General features: G+C 38.1%; 1 protein-coding gene across 4 annotated transcripts in view; it reads right to left on the bottom strand.

Annotated features, from left to right (window-relative positions):
- CACNB1 (calcium voltage-gated channel auxiliary subunit beta 1) overlaps positions 1 to 19,310 on the bottom strand; it is a 63,951-nt gene extending 44,641 nt beyond the window's left edge. For 2 of the 4 annotated variants that reach the window (XM_060691675.2, XM_087893965.1), the window contains exon 1: positions 1,167 to 1,241. In XM_060691675.2, the coding sequence (XP_060547658.1) occupies positions 1,167 to 1,205 (39 nt within the window). In that variant the 5' untranslated portion in view covers positions 1,206 to 1,241. Of the gene's footprint in view, positions 1 to 1,166; positions 1,242 to 14,896; positions 14,984 to 18,957 lie in introns of those variants that run through there. The other 2 variants (XM_034415872.3, XM_034415876.3) reach the window with 2 other exon arrangements.
- Between the last annotated feature and the right edge of the window lie 1,174 nt (positions 19,311 to 20,484).

Below are 20,484 nucleotides of genomic sequence, written 5' to 3'. Positions count from 1 at the left end.
AGTATTATAGTGCAATTCAACAGATTCACTTCCAAATCAGAAGACAGAAGCAAATGACCCTCCCACACACATAAACACCATCTTAGCCCTCCTCATCAATTGATCTTAGTCCTCCTTCTCATCAATTGGGACTATTGGCATTTCTAACTAGTGTAGCCATATCTGGAGAACATCAGGTTAGAAAAAGTTGATCTAGCCATAATTGTCAGGAAAAAAGTGGTGATGTCATTGGGAAAACAATGATTTGAATTTAAAAGGCAGATGGCATTTGAATACCATCACATTCTTTTATTCTAAATTCAGTTAATATGAAGCTACCACCTGACACTCTATTTATAGCTATATGAGTATACAATCATCACTATATCTTCATAACACTCAAATAAAAATGATTCTAGTCATTCCAATAAACAGTGAAACAATTAATCCCTTTAGTCATGATGACTGCATATACAAGAGTTAAAAGCACTAGTTTACATGTAGTGAACCATGGACCTTGCAAGATTTCATAAGAATTCATAAGATTACTATTTTATCTTACAATATGGGACAGAACAACAAGCAACTTTCCAGATTAGGACACAATCCTGTATAACATATCAGAAAAGAAATTTTGGGGAAAATCCCATTAGCCTGAAAACTTCAGTGTTCATTTATTTACTTCAAACCACTATTTTTTATAAAGCATTTCACACCCCTTCCGCAACCAAGCAGAATCATTTCCAAGATGTAAAGAATTGGCAGAGATTTACTTCTAGTTCCCAAGCAATCAAGATTTAGGGGCTGGCTGACCGAATAGGTACAAGTGTAATATTGCAAATTATATTTGGAAAGGCTGTTAAGCAGAAGAAGGAAAATTTTAAAAAAGGCTGTCACAGTACAGTTGCTTTGTAAGGGGGAGATTAGAGTAGAACAGGTGATGGGACAGTTATATGGGGGATAAAAGAGAAATGAAAAGATGGGAAAGGAAGGAAAGAATTTGGAATGAACAGGTTTTCTAGTACTGTGGCATTAAAATGGCTAGGAGGATACTAGTGGAATTATTCTGAGCTTAAAAACCCAAATTCAGGTTGGGAGCCACGTTAATGACAGGGGGGAATGGAAAGCAATGGAAAAGGGGTGTTTTCCCATAAGGCCGGGTAAGGCTAAGAGGCAGAAGTGCTCACCAAAGCGGGTCTGGGATCTTTGCTGCTGGGCGTCTCCATGCTGCTTAGGCCTGATGATATGTGGACAGAGGTGGCTCTGCCTGATTCCTGGGCTCTCAGGTTACAAACATTCTGCTACATTAGCAAACAGCTGTGGTATATTTAGACCAGGGACTGGACATCCCAGCAAGTGGGTGGGCGTGTGAGGCTAGGCCAAAGTCATTCTAGCTGATGCCCAGGCTGAAATGACGGGTAATTTAGAAAGGAGGAAAGAGCATCATCTTGTGGAGAATATGGCAATCCAGTGGTATATATTACAGGATTAGACTACATATATGTATATATGTATACACACACGCATACACACTTATATATTTTATAATTATTCCAAGGAACAGGAGAATTTGAGGCATATTTTCAAGACTGAAGTAAAATTTCCTTCCATTTAAGCTACTTAAGAATATTATATTTTTGTCTGCAGTTGCCACCACACCATTATCTTTTGGGGTTTTTTTTCAGCAATGATGCTACTATGATCACAAAGGAGGAGGCTTGTCATTAAGAAACCATTGAAGAAGTTCTTCTTCCTTGGAGAATCTTCCACCAATGTTTTACCCATAAAACATGAGGCTTCCCTCCCTAGAAATGTATGCAGAAGTTTAAGCCAATGCAATAGTGCAAGAAGTTGTGTGTGTTTCTGGTACGGCACATATTTTACCTCTGCTGCACAAGCTGCATCTGCTGCCAGTTTGTTTCCAGATGCAATTCAAGGTACCGGGATTAACCTTTAAAGCCTTACATGGCATGGAATGGATATGTTACCAGTTTCAACGTTGAGAATGATACATTTGGTGGGTCCTATCTGGTGGGCCTTTTCTGCTGTGATGTCTATATTGTAAAATCTTCTCTCCACTGAGGTAAGGTAAATCTCATCACTCCTAACCTTCCTAAGGTCCCTCAAAACCTGGTTATGCCAGTAGATCTCGGACCTCCAGGTGATCTCATGAGGTCACTCCCTTATTATTAATATTTCTCTATGCACTATTTTTTTTCTCAGTATTTTCCATGAGATGGGCAGCCATACAAATTTGATTAATAAATAAAGAAATGTAATGAAGAATTTGAAAAGGTCATTTGAAGCCAGTTCCAGATAGAGGACTTCTACAAGTCCATAAAGGTTCCGTTGCAACTGTTCCAGCCACCTAAAAAACAGATTATGCTATAATGTGAATATTTGCCCAGTTATCGAGAGTTCTTCCTGAGCAGACTAGCATTCTTCCAACTGATCAACAGGGAAGCACTGACACTGGCAGGCTGCCAGTACTCCAGCAAGTTTGGTTTTGTAACAAAAAAGGAAGAAAACAAGTCTGTGCAAGAAAATAAGATTCACATAGTGTTCCAGAGATTTTCCAAGTACAGGGAGGGTGGAATCCAGGAGAAAATGTTAATGGAAATTACCATCTATGGAGGTAACCTCAATGTTCCATGGAGGTCCACCTTCAGCCAAAGTGGAAGAAAATGGGCTCCATTCATGTTACTCCTGTGTGAATAAATGCCAAATTCTTATATGGAGGACTCCTTAATTGCTTTTAAATCCAGCATTCCAATCCCAATTGGAATGAATAATTTAATTTTCAAGGATCTCATTCCCATGCATTTAAGATTTCTTTCTCAGATAACTCACTTTATATAAAGAAGTAATTTATCTTACCATGCTCATACCTGGAGGTTTTTTATTAGCCTAAAATGGATGATTCAAACGGTGCACCAACATAACAATTCAAATCAATGTGATCCATGCTAATCCTTCTTCCAGTGAATGAAGTCATTTTAACCTCTAAGCTTTCTGAATGCACTATTGGATGTACTTGAAAGAGACAAAGAATGAGCTAGCAGGTAGTAATAAAAGACTCTAAGAAAAGAGCAGCTTTTGGAGGGGGGGAAGGCAGAATAGGTGGGGAAGCTCTGAGATAAGAATATATTTTACACCACATACCACACACCACTGTGGGAAATACTGGTAATTAATAAGAACTTAATCAAACAATAGAAGCAATGGGATATTTATTTTCAATTCTCACTGCTTCTTACTTCTTGTCTTTGCGGCTATACCTGCCCCCTTTAAGGAAAGCTAAAGGTTCTCCAACAAGAAATGAACTTGTACACTTTGCTTCTCCTCTAAAACAGTGGCAGAAGCAACCTCCTCATTCTTTTTTTCTTCCAAGTGATGAAGTATATCCAAGTATATCTTCCAGTATGTTTGCTTATAGTGTATTATAGCTGATTGTCTAATTTGCTTTCCCTTCGAGCCATTATATTACAAATCAATTGGTTTACTTAATGTTGGTTTATTGGATAAACTACACGTCATTAGATTCCACAATTCCTATATTATAAATCATGGTTTACAAATTAAAATGGCTGGGTTGGGTTCACATAATATACTCATCCAGTGCATTCTGCATTCAGTGTTACAACAACTTTACATTTGGGGGGGAATTGGAATTTAGTATTAAAATGAGTCCTGGAATTTAAGAATTTCTGTTTTTTGAAATAGTGGGACCAAATGTCACAATTACCCTGAGATAAACATCTTTCCAGGCAGGGTGTGGTGGGAGCATTTGGGCTTTTCTTAATCTAATCCATTAGCTATGCACTCAGTGAAAATAATTCAGAATTAGTTCTCTGGAGCTTGCACGAATACAAGGACAACAAGTCTGTTATTCATTAATGTACACATGTCTTCTTGCAGGCCTAAAATATGACGCAACTGCAAATCTAAAATATGATGCAACTGCTTTAACAGTTGCATTAAAAACACCAATAAAGACAAATGCAATTGAATGAAGAATTAGGAATCTTCTGTATCTCATCTATGGAAAAAATGAGTTGGTTGCACATCAATATAGAAAATGTGTGCATATTAAGGACTCACACATACATTCCAACAGAGTGTTATGCTTTTCTTTATGAGAACAAGCCCTTTTGTTATCATTGCTCCTTACAAACATTTAAAAATGATTTAACCTTTGTATGACATTTCTTAATGTCATAGACTCCACTAAGATTTTGTTGGTGCTGCTAATTCTGCATCTTACAAACACTGCTTCCTTGACCCTTTTCCTGTAAATGACTGAATTTCTATTTCAGATTTTTATCCATATAATTACGTGGCATTCAAATTTTCTGACAAGGAGCCAAGAACAGCATACATTCTTATCGTAGCTATAATTACCAGTGCTATAGGGAATTTTGCTGAAAAATAAATCCGAATACATAATACACACAGTGAATATATTCACACAATAAATTGCTCTGGGTAGTTCATGACTGGTCCAGGGTGTGGCTGTAAGCTTCAGAGTAGATGGAGATATCATGTAAGCAGATATCAGAGTGAGGAGTTTTTAAAGTTTTTTTTTTTACAATTACATTGCTATGCCTATTTCCGGATTTACAGTACATTGTTTTATTTAAAATATTTTTCATGCATAATATTATATGTGCATGCATGTGTGTTTGTGTGCATATTTCTCTGTGTGTGTATATGTACAATTTATTATAATCTCTGTTTCCTACCAGAAATAGGCAGAAACTGTCAGTCTGGTTTTTTAGTTATTGTGGTCAGAGCAGGGCTATGAGAATATAAAGATCTGAAAAACTGAAATGGAATCCACAGATGTACATCTCTGCATTAAGTTGTGATTTACTTTTTGAACAACCCATGCTTGGCTGAGTTTAAACAGCATACTAACCATAACTCATAAATAAACTGCACTGGTTTGGTTCATTCAATCTACTAGCCTGAGGGTATCATCGTGAAGAAGAAATAATAATAATAATGTGTCTAAACCTGTTTAAACCCAAATCTCCTTAATATCATGTAGTTGCATCCCTCTTCTGACTCCACACATTTATTTTATTTATTTATTTATAAAATTTGTATGCCGCCCTATCTCCAAGGACTCAGGGTGGCTCACACAACAATCATTGTTCTCCCAATTATTTCCCCACAGTCTACAATCAAGAAGATATGGAAGGGAGGGATGGGAGGGTTGGGATGGGGGAAGAAGAAGCTTTCCCTTTTGTAGACTGTACTGTTGAGCTCTGAACTGCTAATTTGGGATCCAGGTTTACACAGTCCCCCCTCCCCAGACTAAGAGAGGACGTTTGGTTTCTCCTGCTGCACGTTTTTCAGGCAAGAAATTTGTAATTCTTCTCCAAACCATCTTGAGCTTCACTTATTCAAACTGTTCACTCCTTAGCCCCTTGCTAAGATTCTAAAATAACTTTTTGCTATGATTTGTGCCCAGTTCCCTAAACCTGGACTCATTGTGATACTCTGTACCACAAAGGACCTCTGCTGTAAATGAAGGGCTTGCATAGCATGATAGCCTTTAAATCTGTGCTGGTGCTGTGCTGAAGGATCGCTTAGGGATCTCCTCCATAGCAACTGCCTCCTACGTCATCACTATGGCAATGCAAGTCTAGGTCACTGATGCTCTCCCTCACACTCTTCTTCCATTTCTTTGTTTTTTTCCATTCACACATTCAAAACAAAGTTCATGTGCATGATGTATGTCTATGTGGCGTACAGAGGCTTATAATATCAAATGTAGAATACTGACTTATAGAATACACAACCCAGTAGAAAACAAACTGAAGAAACAGGATGCTCAAAATTCTACTTCCCTCTATTTTTCTCTCTTCATCAAACAGATGAATGGAGCAAGATTGGAGAATTGATGGCCCTTTAAAAGCAAGATTAAAGAATTGGTGGCCCTCTAAAAGAAGGCTATTGGTCTCCAACCCTTACCAGTCCCAACCAACATAGCCAGGAATCTGGGCTGAAGGGAGATGGAGTCTGAAGGGCCACAGCTGCTCCCCTCTCATGAACCAATGGGACAAAATCCCATCCAAATTGCTGAATTAGTTGCTATTACCAGCAGCCCTCATTTGATATTTTTCCAATAAATTAGATTTCTTCTTCTTTTACTTGTAACCTTTAAAAAAATCATAGGCAGGGTATAATTGTTTTCAGAGAACTGTTGAACCAATTTTTTCAATCTTTTCTGAAGTGGATACATTTAAATTAATTTTTGATGACCAAGTGATAAGTACTGGTCCATGTTTCCTGATTTTAACATTGCTCTCTGTTCAAAATGTTTAGAATAGGTCAGGTTACAATTTGCTATTATTCTATTTATTTTATTTGAGTTCTATCCACAATGTTGCATTCTTTTATCCATTGTCTCTGTCTTCATAAACAGAGACCTTCTCAGGATGACCCAGGCAATTTCTATTCCAGAGCCAGGACTAAATCTAAAATGAAATATGTTTCTCCTATTTGGTTTATAAATGCTTTGATAGATGCTTCACTTCTGTCTTTCCAGACACTCAGCAGATGGAGAATTGCTATAGCAACCTCATTGCTTCCCTGTGCAATGGAAGAAATGTTTTCTGTTTATTTTTTATTTGCTAAGGCAAGAAACTGACAAAGCAGCTGAAACAGACAAACTTGAACAACAAAAATATTGTAGTGGGGAAGTGCAAATGCTGGTTCTTTGATCTCAGATGGTAACTTGGAGGGTGTATACAATCATCATCAGTTGTCAAAAAAATTAAAAAGTGCTTAAATCATACAAAGCAGTACTATAATGTGATTTATCTGGGCTTGACTGAGCATCACTACGGATTGCAAATCCTGGTTTACAGTTTTGTGTTGCACACAAACAAAACCACAGCCTTGCTTAATGAATTTATGGTTTGCTTAGTGAACTGGGTGAACCAACTTTCAGTGTACACTCATACCTTCTAACAAGCAGGTAACGTTTAGCCAAGATGTTAGTGTATTTCGACAAGTAGGCATTCTCCAAAATCAGAAATAGATAATTGTGTTCTGCTCTGATTATCATAGAGGCTTTGTTTGTTACTTATTTGTCAAGTGCTCAAGAAAATATCAATCTCATCTTCCCATATAAGACAACAATTATATTGGTGAATATTACAATAGCTACATTATATTAGATGGGTGAGGAGATAAAAGCTATTATAACACTGTAAATATTTACACTCAAGTTTGGACATGACTGAGAATAAAGTTATCTCAGCTGGAAAACACAAAAGAGGTAAATCTGTAACTAGTTCATTGAAGGCTAATAAGTTACTTCAGAATAAGTTATTGTCTCTGGAAGCAAATTCCCATCAGGCCAATGTGTTTGTTATTGGGATTCTGAGCAAGCAAAGAAAAAACAACTAATTCTTCTTTGTAGAACTCTAAAATATGAAGTATTAGCTTTGCCAAAAGAGCTAGATAGAAGTTTTTTCTTTCCATGCAGCTGAAGAATCTTTGCCACATATTGTGAGCTTTCTCATATTTTCTCATATATATGAATTCAACTGAATAGCTACCTCATATTAAATTAATCCTTCCCTATAGTTAACACACTTCCCACCATGTACATACATTTTCCCTTAGGTATGTATACACTATTTCCATGTAGATTAATTCCTTATATATCATATGTTGATTTCTTAAGCTGATACATGTAATAAAAATGCTATTGCTATTTAGATCATGCCTTTGTGATGTTTATAACAAAGTTTGATGAAAAATTAAAAAAAAAATCTTTTAAGTGGCCCTTAAATATAGCTTCACAGAAATATATATATATATATATATATATATATATATATATATATATAATAAATACAGAGACTGGGTTATGTCATTTTGTGAGATACTGCCAAAGCATTCCCCTGAGGTTGTATTATTGCATATGTTTATTATAAAAGAAGCAACATTAAATTAAAAAAAGAAGACAGCATTAAGTAATATTTAAATATCTGGTTGACTATATGGCCAACCATAATAATAAAACGAAGGTTTGCTTAGAGCAGCTTATATCCTGCAATAATTCTTTTAATATTATTAAACAACAACATCCACATATCCCAACTCCTTGGAAAGGACTGGACAGGTGGACAAAAATGCCAAACCCGTTAAACCAGTGGTGGGTTGCCCCTGGTTCGCACCGGTTCTATAGAACCGGTAGTAAAACCGACAGGAGGCTCTGCCCACTGACCCTGACATCATCAAAACGCTTCTGCACATGCGCAGAAGAGCGTGCACGCGGCCCCGCTGCAAACCGGTAGTAAAGGTAAGTAGAACCCACCCCTGTGTTAAACATCTAGCTTAATTCAGCAACAGTAGCTGAATTTCTGACTGTTAAATATCTCATTCAGTATGGATTTATATGGGTTTAAAAAATTCTGACATCATTGGATCTGTAATTGATATTTTTACTTTAATTAAAAATAAGTAAAATGCAGCAGTTGTAATTTCTTTGGAAACTCAAAACTGTTGTTATATTGTTTAGGATGTTTTTTAGGTGCTTTACTTTTGGTTTCTCCAAAATGTTATTCTTTGGTTTAATATAGTTTATTTAACCCACAAATCACAACATTTATTTATTAATTTATTAATAAATTTATAAAGCTGCCCATTTAACCAAAGGTGACTGGGCAGTACACACCCATAGATAAATCAAAAAGTATAAAAACAGCAAATACAAATACAAAACTAATAATAATATTCCTAAAAACCCATAAACAGAAACATAAATGAAGGAGAATAAAAAAAATGGACTTCTCAACAGTGGACTATCAAGACAAATCTCCAGTTCCACAGGAACCCCAGGCCTGGTGCATAACCAGATCTTGAGGGCCTTTTAGGAGATCAAAAGCATTCTCTGAAGATATGGTACGATATGTACAATATAATTAGCATACTGATGATACCCCACTCCATGGTGATGGATGAGCTCACCCTTAGGCCTCACACAGATGTTTAAAAAGATTGGAAAAACCACCTCTCTAATAAAAATTATTATTAAAGGTGTGTCTTTTTCTTAGATACATTTGTGTGGTTGTGGTTAGGGTTGCCTAGAAGGGTCAAAATCAGTAAGATGGCTGACAGAGCACTGCGATGCAGACTCTCTTTTTTTTAGATGTATGTCAATGCCACTTCCAAGTATAAAAGGGGTGGGGCTTGAATCACAAGCTCTGTCCACCACCTTGCTGATTTTGATGCTACCACCTTTGCCTGGCTGTTGTGAAATATGATCAAATATGCTCTTTTTCTCTTTTATTTACATCTTGTTTTAAAACTTCTCCCAAGTGCTAGTATGTCTTAAAGGAATTACACAAGATTGACAGAATATAAGATTTTGCTTATATTTATATATCAAAAAATTGATGCATGGTGTAATATCATATATACGTACCATATGGAATTTGACATCACAAATGTTTATAACATATGAAGAAGATCTATCCATAACATGTAAAGAAAATCTATCCATAACATATGGAGAAAATCTGTCCTGTTGTGCTGGCTAGGAGTTTAAAATGACTTGATGCACATACTCGATCATTAATCAATGTTTATTCATTCAGTCATATAATTCCTTCTGATAATATAGACCAGCCCACGGTGGGCAACTGTGGCTCTTTTACAACCTTGGACTTCAACTCCCAGAATTCCTGAGACAGCTTGACAGCCAAGCTGTCTCAGGAATTCTGGGAGTTGAAGTCCACAGGTTGTAAAAGAGCTACAATTGTCCACCCCTAATCTAGACTAAGTCTTTAGGTTGTGTACTAATTCCTTCTTTTGCCTTGGAATAAATTTTGTTTGTAAGTTCTCTCTGTTAGTACCAGGGATGGGTTTCAAAACCCGTCGCTACCGGTTTGCTTGTAGGTGCTCGTGCGTGAGACTTCTGCGCATGCACAGAAGCGTCTGGGCAGGTAAGTGGAGTCTCCTGCCGCCGCCGCTACCGGTTTGCCTGATCTGGGGTGAACCAGTAATAATCCACCACTGGTTAGTACATTTTAATTTATCCTCTACCTTGATACAAATGAATCAAGATCTAGACAGAGAGTCTGTAATTGTTTTGAGTATGTGGACTAAGATAAATGTGATTCAGAAAAATTTAGCTCCAAGGCTGATTTCTATTTGGAAATTCCTATTCTTATTCCATTAAATTACTTTAAGCAAATATATAGGTCATTAAATACATTTCTTTGGCAAAACTCTGTTATTCTGTTATTTGTGGCTAACCTTAGAGGAAAAGTGGGTCTATGTAAAATATATCTTTCATTATTATTTTGAATCAACCCAGTTCAGCTGTTTTTAAAATTATTGATTTAAAAACCAAATTTATGTTACTTGGTAGATTAGTCAACTCAAGGATTTGGTATTTTGGACTATCTGATCCATGTGATATTGTAGTTTTTGAAGTGTTATTGTGGTGGGAGGTTTTGTAGAGATTTATTAAAGCTCCTAAGCCAGTAGCCTATTTGTACAAGTTGAAAGAAATTGATGACATTGACAAGACCTGGAAATCTAGATGTTCCAGAGCTCAACTGAATGGAGTTCCCTTGCATTAGACAAAATTATGTAGTAGCTTGTGTTATATAAATTACATCCCTGGCCTTATTTATTTTTTTTATTTTAAAAGTTTTTATTTTATAAACAAACAAACAAACAATACATAATCACTCATTCAATATATCTTCTAAATACATCTTTTGTATCTTCTTTTTACTCCTCCAATATTTATCTTCTCTTAATACCTTTAATAAGACATTCTTCAAGATATAAATTTCAAAACTTTTTTTTTCAAAAAACTTTTCCTTCAAAAGGCTATCCATATAATCTTAAAAATACTAATAATCCATTAAGTTAAATTATTTCTAACTCTTGAGTTCATTCTTTACAATATCAATTTCAAAGCTTTTAAAAAGTTATAAATTAAGTTTAAAGTTAAGCATTTTAATACCTCAATAATTTTTTTTGAAAAAGCTATCCATTTTTAAACATTTTTACTTAAACTTAAAAAATACTAATTTCAGTAAAATTTTCAAATTTATTATTAAAATCCTCCCCAAAAGAAACTAATCTTCAATTCTTCCTTTCTTTCTATATTTTTTCCAGTCCTTCTTCAATAGTACTTTCTTCTTCAACATTCCTCCTCCCCCTGCTTTTATTTTTGAAAATTTTTGAATATAAATTTGAGGCTGATGCATTTTTGGAGATCGTCCTCTTCTAAAAGTTATCTCCTGCAATTTGAAACTCCATTTCGACTCTTTCTGCTTATATAATCAGTCACTTCTTTCCTTGAAAATTGATTCTGTCCATCAAACCAAAAGTTGTCACAATAAAGTTTATCAGTCTGCAAGAAAGAGTCTATTTGCTGCTTTTCAGTTAACTGCATAGAAGCTTCTGCCAAAACCTCTGTTTTCAGTGTGCTAACTTCAATCGTAATCCTGACAGCCTCTTCTTCCTGCTCCAAAGTCGAAATAGCTTGATTTCCTTCCTCTCTTCCAGCCAGCAAATCATTATTGTTCTCCAAATTATAATTTTGAATAGTCCTTTCAACTGATTCCAATATAACAGAAGTATACAAATTTAAGAGTTCTTGTAAAACCTTTACAGTCACAACTTGTGAATTTGCTGGCTCATATAATAATGATCCTCCTTCCTTGATGTCAGCCATATTTCAATTTCCACTTTAAATTTATTCAGCTGTCAGGTCAATAAGTCCAATAATTTCCCACACAATTTAGAAGTATAAAGTAGTTGGGATCAGTACCATAGTCTTTTTCATTCCACTAACACTTTAAATCTTTTTCTTGCCGCCTAATCCAGTAGCTTTTACAATGTTGCAGCTTTAACGATCACTTTCACTAGTAAGTTTCCTTTCAACGCCCTTAAGCGCCATCTTTATTCTTTTTCTTTTAAACGGAGTTAAAGTTTAGTACTTGCATTTTCTGTTCTCCTGATTTGCTCTGCCAGCATCCAGGTTCAAATTTTCTCATAATCCTTAAAATTGCTCTGCTGGTGTGGTCGCGACCCCTTGTTCTGCATAAAGCAGAATCGTCCCAGATCCGGAGCACTGAAAGGCTTTCAGGGAGCTCTCACCCTGCAAACCCCAGGCTTAAAAAAAAAAGCCTGGGGGTCTAGGGGAGCTCTACCCAGACCCTTCTGCTCTTCTCTCCCCCTTTTTCCCTGGGGGAGAGTTTTGAGCGGCTAGAACAGCTGATTTTCGCTGTTCTAGTGGCAAACGGAATCACGGGGCTGGAGCTCCTGAAGGAGAGTCCATTCGGGGAACACGGAGCCACCGCCCTGGCCATAATTTTTATCATCTGAAACACAAAGTCCTCACACTTTCAAGAATAATAGGAACCCATTCCTCACAAACATCTTAGAGCAAGGTTTCACTGTAAATATTGATGTGACCTCTGGAAGTACGAACATCCTATTTTGATAAACTAATGGAAGTTTGCCATAATATTTGGGTGGCAAATTTATAGTCAACTCACTGCAGTTTCTTCATACCACAGAATGTCTTGCTGCTACTGATTCAAAATTGTGATAATATTTTTCACCGTTTTAAGGTAGAAAACATTAGAATTACAGCATGTCCTAGAGCAGGCTTAACAAAGTTTCATTCTGAAAACCTTGAAACATGTCTCCTCTCCAGCATAGTTTAGGAACTCAGCAGATAACTTTATTTGGCTTATCATCATGTATGACCCAACACTTTGTTCATCATCTCAACATAGAATACTTTTTCCCTCTGCCTCTGTTGCTTCGGTCATTTAGATCCTTCATATACTAAAGGGACAGTTTAGGGCGTGTTAAATTTTTCACCTTTCAATTTTCAAACATTAGGGGTGCTCAAAGGTTGTGACATGCCTTGGGGATTATAAAGATATTTTGGTTACTTTAATATAATTTAGATGTGCTTGATAACTAATTACATAAATATAATAACTTTTTAACATTATTTGTTTCATTTGAAAGGGTCCATTTCATAGATCCAAACTTTATAGTTACTTAAAAATCAGCGTTATTCAGTCAGAGTGGCTTTCTCCTAGGTCCATAAATAGAAAATTACAGTCTTCATTCCCAACTACCACCTGCTGCTTTATTCTCAGAGCACTTTATGAAAAGAGACCTAGGAGTATGCTTTAGAGCAGGGCTGTCAAACTCCCGGCCTATGGGCCAGATGCGTCACACGCTGGCCATGCCCATGCCCAGTTTAGCGAAGGGGAGAAAGTCCCAATATGTCATGTGACACCACCATGATGACATGAGTTTGACACCCCTGCTTTAGACAGTGTTCTCAAATACAAAAACCAAGTTTTGAACTTCAGTGGGGATTTTTCTCAGCCACTTTATTACTTCACATGGGGAAAATATGGACTTAAAGTTGCAAAAAGAAATATAATGTATGGAAAAAAACTGGTACCTCTTTAGAAGAAGTGGGAACAAGAGCAGGAAAATAAATTGTAGATTTACATCTTGGAAATTAAAAAGAAAGGATGAAATAAATGTCTCATCATTTTATTTCCCCCAAAACTTTAGAGACCTTTGACTTATTTTAAAAACAGTTGAGAAATAGAAAGGAAACAAATAAAAAGTTCAGCAAACAGATGAAGTGGAGGAGCATAAAACCTCTAGACCAAGGAAGAAATTACTGAAGTGTTCATGGGAAGAAACCCAATTTCTTCCCCATAGGGGAATTGAAATTCTCCTTTTATTTCTTCTTCTTTGAGCTGCACAGATACAACAGGTGAAGAAAATGGCAACATTGCAATAAAAAAGTTGTTGATGGGTGGAAAAGAAATCTCAGAAATATGTGAATTCTGAAATTAAAATACATTGTTAAGGAGAGTATTGTTTCCATCAGTGGCATGTTCCCAGAGACTGGATATCTACAAATTCTCATCAATGGCTATGACTGTGGAATTCTGGGAGCTGAAAACTATTCACCTGGAAATCATCATGGTAGGGAAACACTTTGAAAATATATTAAACCATAGACTTTCCCCATTGTTGAGTTGAAGGGCTGTTCACCTGTCTTCAAGTCAGCAGAAAACTAATCTAGGTTAACATTTTTTATCAGCATATTTATTTATTTATTTATTTATTTATTTATTATTTGTTTGTTTGTTTGTTTGTTTATTTATTTATTTATTTTATTAAACTTGTATGCCGCCCTCTCTCCCAAAGGACTCAGGGCGGCTCACAATGATAAAAAACATTGGGGGATTAAAATCTACTATAGCTGAAAATAGTCTAAACTTGCTTGCTCATGTTGGGCGGGGCAGATGGATTTTCAGGAAGTGTAATCAAAAATGTCAAGATAGTGGCCATGTTGTGCTGTACATAAAAAGCAGATGGATCTTTAATTAGTGTTGTGACTGCCATCTTGGCAGACACCCCTGGAGGTGGAGCACTCTCATGGGGACATAGCAGAAAAACATTGCTAAGATTTGTTTGTGCCGTGGCTAGGTGGAAGTAAGGAAAAGCCCCATGACTGAATTTAGAAATATGCTCACCCCAGAATATACCAACCACCTTATGGCCAAGCATGAAGTTTATAATTTAAGAATATATATTTAAAGAAGAGAACCAGTTTGGTGTAATGGTAAAGCACCAGATTAGAGACAAGAAGTTCTAATATAAACCGTGACAAATTATTTCACAAATGCAAGGAACTAGTCCATGCAGTTGACAGGACTCAAAACTGAGTGGAAGGCAAGTTAGAAAGACAGAAAAACAGCAAACTACAGTTTAGTATGACATCAGCCCAAGCCTTTAATTTCTAAAACATTAATTTAGTAGTTGTCCCCTGCCCATCTTCCTTTCAAGCATAATTCATGCTCTCTTTTTTGGTTGCTCTTACCTGTCTGACGAAGCTGTTTGATGTTGTATCAGAAGAGGTGCTGCCATCAGAGCGTTTGAAGCGGTTCTTCCTTTTGCTATACTTCCCCTAATGGAAAAAAACATACAAAGGTCAAGAGTATCACGAATTCAGAAAAAACATACACAAGTTGGTAAGTAGGTGACCAAAAGTGTTGCTGCAGTAAAGCTATACTCTAATCCAGCAGAGGGATAATATAAACCCCATCTTCAGACAGTTGAAGATCATGTTCCATATTCTTTAACTCAATGTTTCTCAAGTGTGGTAACTAAGTTGTGTGGATTTGAACTCCCAGAATTTCTCAGCGAGCAGGCTAGAGATCTTCAGAGAATGCATGCTGCAGGTGCCATCACATGCTGCAGAAAACATTTGATTGTTTCACCTAAATTCACTTGTTTTTGAACAAGACACACTGACCTGATTCACAAAAAACACTAAATCATAAGTCATGATTCACAAACCCCAATAGCATGGCAATCTCCTCACTAAACAAACTGTGCTATGTAAAGATCTGTTACAATGCTACTACCTCTTTTGCATATAAAGCAAAAATGCAAAGCAGAAGAGCATTAAAAAATAAATATACCCAAAAACAAATTCTTTGAAATGAAAATACCTTAATGGCATGTACCACCATTTCATTGCTTTTGTTTTGATACACACAGGTCTGGCCCCTAAATTCACACAAGTAAGCACTGTAGCAAGGCACAAAACTTTGAGCCTAACAGAGTGTTGTTTCACATGCCATGGCTTTGTAATATATTGTAATTTGAAAAACACATACTTTTTTAGATTCATTATATCAGGAATTCTGCAATAGGAGAATCCTTTATTGGCTTGATTGGACTATAAACTTCTGTCACCCTCATATGCAACACATAAAAAGGTTGGGACTTTGTTGTAAGAGTTGCAATTGCCATATTTATTTTTGTTGTTGTTGGTCAATGTAGTGGTTTGAGAAAAATTCCATCATGGTGCCTTCTTTAGGAAAAGTTAGGAAGAGTTGGCCCAATTATCATAACCAACATTCCTCACTTTTTTCCCAAGCTGAGAGAGAAACATTGGTAATTTATTGTTTTTCAGATCTCATCAACCAGATACCTAACCCAGTTTAAGAGGGTAAGGTGTGAACTGTCAAGTGTCCATGTTCTTTAACCATGAGCCTTTTTAAAAATTAAGTCTGGATCATCCAAATTGAATATCAAAGTTGATTTATCAAGACTGTGGGAAAGCCTACTGAGAGGATCATGAATAATTTTCTGAGGATCAATATTACACTATAGATGACATAATCCAATCAGAAGATTATTGAGCAGAAAAAAATCAGGGGGATTTAGTGCAATTTTCATTTAGGGAAATTAAGAAGTTCTACTAAAAAGAAAAAGGAAAAGAAGGCTCCTCTCCCTCCCCCCATGTAACCATAAGCAGGAATACACCTTGCTTGCCCCCCATATATTTGCTGGTCAGTTAATTCTTATACCCAGTTCAGTTATAACCTGTGGCTTTTTCTTTTCATAGCAAGTTAGCAACACCAAGTTTCTTTTTTAGGAGAGAGGATATCAATTTAAGCTTCTTTCCTTCACCTGCTTCTAAGAATCATGCCTCCGTCCATATTCCAAGGGAGAATGTTCCCTCCCCCATGAACCAACCCTTTGCACTGATCCTGAGAAGGGGGAGGGGGAGCAGACCAGGAATGAGCCAGACGCTACCCAAGCATGTCTCGAGAGAGAGAGAGAGAGAGAGAGAGAGAGAGAGAGAGAGATAGGACAGCTGGTTGAGGAGAAGCCCATTGTTATTAGGCCCCCCCAGACATGGTTCTCGTAGTTCTAAGGCCAAGCAGGGCAGGAAAAGAAGGCAGAGATGAGGCTGGTATTTTTAGGCTTTTCCTCTCCCTGTTCTAAATCAGGCACGTGCGTCACTCATAGCTGCAATACGCAGTCAGGATCCAACACGTGGAGGACCATGAAGAGCAGGACAAAAGAATTGCCAGAAGATGTTTTAGCTCCAAACAGCTCACTACCACCTCACATATACTCAATTTAGCATTGCCTTTGAGGCTACCTGCATGAGGTTCATCTTGCAAAGGACCACACATTCATCCATCACAGAAAAATCTAAAATAGCATCTTACATTCCATTTGATTCTTTCATCAAGTGAGAGCATTGGAGCTGCTACTTCCTTATCAACTTGATCTCTCTCTGTCTCTCTTCCTTCTCCTCCCTCTAAGACCTACCTTTATCTTTAAATGTTTTAAAACTCCTGATGTTCACAAGTGAGCACAAGAAAACTTATATTTTCTATCTTTGGGATCATATCAAAGGATTTATGTAGCTCAACCTCTTTTCTTAAAATATTCTGCTACTAAGTTCAATTCTCTCATTATCCACATACAACACAATAAAGAGTACGTTGGCATTTGCCAACTCCCACTGTCTGTCTAGATTTATTAATATTCAGTATTTCTCTCCTCTCTTTTGCTCATCAAAACCATACAGTACAACAGTTTCTGAGCATCCTTTATTTCCAGTCCGGGCCAATAACTTATCCCCTAAAAAAGTGTCTGGCATATAAAAACACCACCCATTTTCCAATAATCCAACCAGTAAATAGTTTTGGGAGCTCTTATAGCTAAAATTAGCAGCTAAACAAACATTTAGCAATAGTCAATATGGTGTCATTATGCTATAACTGTTAATAGATGTTGAATATAAATTCCTTGCTTTGAAAAGTTAAAACACAGGAGTAGAAGATTATGGGAACAAAGTCAGTGCATCTGAAAGGATGCACTGTGCAATAAAATCACCCCCTCCCCAAATTAGGATATTTCATCCATGCATCTTGTTCTATCCTGAAAGATCAAAGATATTTCCATCATTCTGTCAATTCTTATCTATCTGAAATGTATTCTTAGATTCATCAATTTCCTGGCTGAAGTAGCTGAAGAAGCGTAGGAGGAGAAAAAACCTTTATTACCAAGTCCCAGGTTTTCTCCATAGCTAGATATATAATTAATTATCTTTATTGAGACGAAATATTTTCCCACATAAACTGGGGAGATCATTACCAATCCTGAATCCACTAGTCTTGATTTCTATTTGAGAAGGGAGCCAGATGAAACATCTGAACTTCAGTGGCAAACAATAGTGGTCATTTAATTCCCAGGCCACTTTCCTGATCACAACTGGCTGGAAATTCTGATATATCTGGAAAGGTGCACTAGTAATCAAGGGCTGATGCACTTCAAAAAGTCCTTCTTGGAATCAGCCTGAGGAGCTTCTCCTATTACAAGTCTCAAAAGCATCTTACTCTTAACCAATTTGTACGGGGATGGGATATTGGGGATGGGAGGGAGAGGAAGTGCTAAGAAAATATGAAAAGGCACAAACACAAGATCCCCTCCCTGTGAAATTCAAGGACCGAGACAGGTCAATTTCCCACTTTCAGTCTCGTCTGAAAGTGCGGCCGCCCGCCATTGGCTTTGGACAGATTTAAGGATCGCAAGGGAGAAGAAAAGGGACTGAAGCTGAGCGACGCTTTTCACCGGACCGAAAGGCTAGCCGAAGCCCCCATACCAGCCGTCCTTGCACCCCCTTTTGTCCTACTCAGTGAATTGCATCTCAGCACCCATCCCAAAGAGCCTGACATTCCTGGGTGGCTGGCAGTTCAAGATCAGAGGCAATAGAGACGATCAATAGAAACCGACAACTTGCCCTTCCACCCATCCTCTTCCAGCAAAAACATTTCTCTCAGTGACGTGCTATATTGGGGAAAGCGGGGAGAGGAAATAATTCAGCTCAGAACGTGGGTGCTCAGCCCGGGTTGGGTCTTGCAAGGTCCCCCCGGTCGCATCCACTGGATCTTTCTACTCCCTCTTTCTCCCGCCGCCGCGGTTTTTCTGATTTTCTCCCCGCCCCTCCTTCCTTTCGGACACGATCTCCACGTCCAAAGTTTCCCACATCACAGCCAAGCTGTCTTCCGCCCAATGGATTGCAAGGCGTCCGACCGGTGCAGCCGACTGAAGAGCGGGCTGGTGGTTACGCACCTGGAGGCCAGGGTTGTCTAAGACCTCCATTTGGATGTCTTGGCTGGAGCTGTAAGGTGTGCGTGACATGCCGCTGTCCTGCACCATGGAGACGCCTGTGCTGTCGGCTGAGCTCACGCCGGACTCATGGTGAAAGCCAGGGAAGATTGGGGTCGCCTTCCGCCTGCCCAAGGAGCCGGCCACCAGCCTCCTCAAACCCGTAGCCTCGGCATGGCCCCTCCTGACGGCTAAGATGAGCAAGCAGGCCCCCCTACGCGCGCGCCGCCGCCGCCGCCGCCGTGATGGATGAGCCCAGCGTTCCAATCATAGGGCATCGCCTACGAGCGCTTCCTGGCAACTGGCAAGGGCTGACTGCTGCCTTCAGCTCCCCAGGGGAAGGAAGAAGGGGTGGGTGTGGTTTGAGCCAAAGTGGGGCCGAGCAGATGGCGGGGAGGGGAGGGGAAGATGGAAGCTCCTGTCAATGGTCTCACATCTAGTTTAGCTTCCTCACAAAGATCCTCTAGAGTCCACCTGCTGCTGTCCCATCCTGGAAGCCAGAATGGAAGGAAATTTGTCCAGTTTCCCATCCAGTTTATAGCTAGCTACCTTTTCCCTATTTGTTTTGTCAATTCACCTTTAACATCTCCCTCCGTGATTTAGCATTAGTCTGGAGACGACCATTTTGCTTCCAACACAGTTTCTCCCCGCCCCCCTATCTTCTGATGAAATCCCTGCAGAATTTGGGTCATGCAAGAAGATTTCAGGTTGTAGCTGAGAATACCCAAATCTGACTACCTGCCCTTTCTGGACTCTGAAACTAAGCAGGGTTAATACTGAATGAGGGACCATTAAGCATCCCCATAACTGGGAAGTCAGCCTACTACCTGGCAAAAGGCCATGGCAAAGCACTTCCATACAGTTGCCAAGAAAACGACCAGGAATTAAATTTGGTTCAAATGCATCATTAAACACTGATAATCCCCCCCCCCAGCTATAAGCATAGAATTGCAAACTTTACAGGTTGGAAAGTGGAAAGTGGGGGCCAATTCTGGGTTGCTTTAATAACATAGAACCCCAAATTAACCAACCACGGTCTTGTCTAACTTATTGAGTGACCCAGGCTGTATAATTCGTTTATTATGGTATTGTGCAAATCCATAAAATCCATTTGGTTAAAATAGCTATAAGTGACCATATTGTTCAAACACAATCAGTAGTGTTACATTTGTTTATGAAGTTTGTTCCAGGTGAATATTCATATAGGTGCAGTCTAGTTATTCCTATATTTGTTTTTTCCCCAGGCTAATGCCTTCCAGATGTACTGTACCTTATTGTCTGGAAAGTCAGCAACAGGTTAGCAAGATTATCCTATATACAAGATGTCACTGTACCGCTCCACTATCTCACTTTATTCTTCTCCCTTGAGATGCTTCGTAGTGCTTGGTTTAAGAAACATTATCCCCAAATCACTGAAAATACAAGATACAGGCTGATTCACCAACATACTAAACCATAGTTCACTTAACCTTGAGGTTAGTGAATAAGCAT

This window comes from Pantherophis guttatus, chromosome 4, assembly GCF_059756535.1.
Source record: "Pantherophis guttatus breed Tessera chromosome 4, ASM5975653v1, whole genome shotgun sequence".
Lineage (NCBI taxonomy): Eukaryota > Metazoa > Chordata > Lepidosauria > Squamata > Colubridae > Pantherophis > Pantherophis guttatus.
Note: the sequence above shows the minus strand (reverse complement) of the source record. Positions and strands in the feature narration are given on the sequence as shown.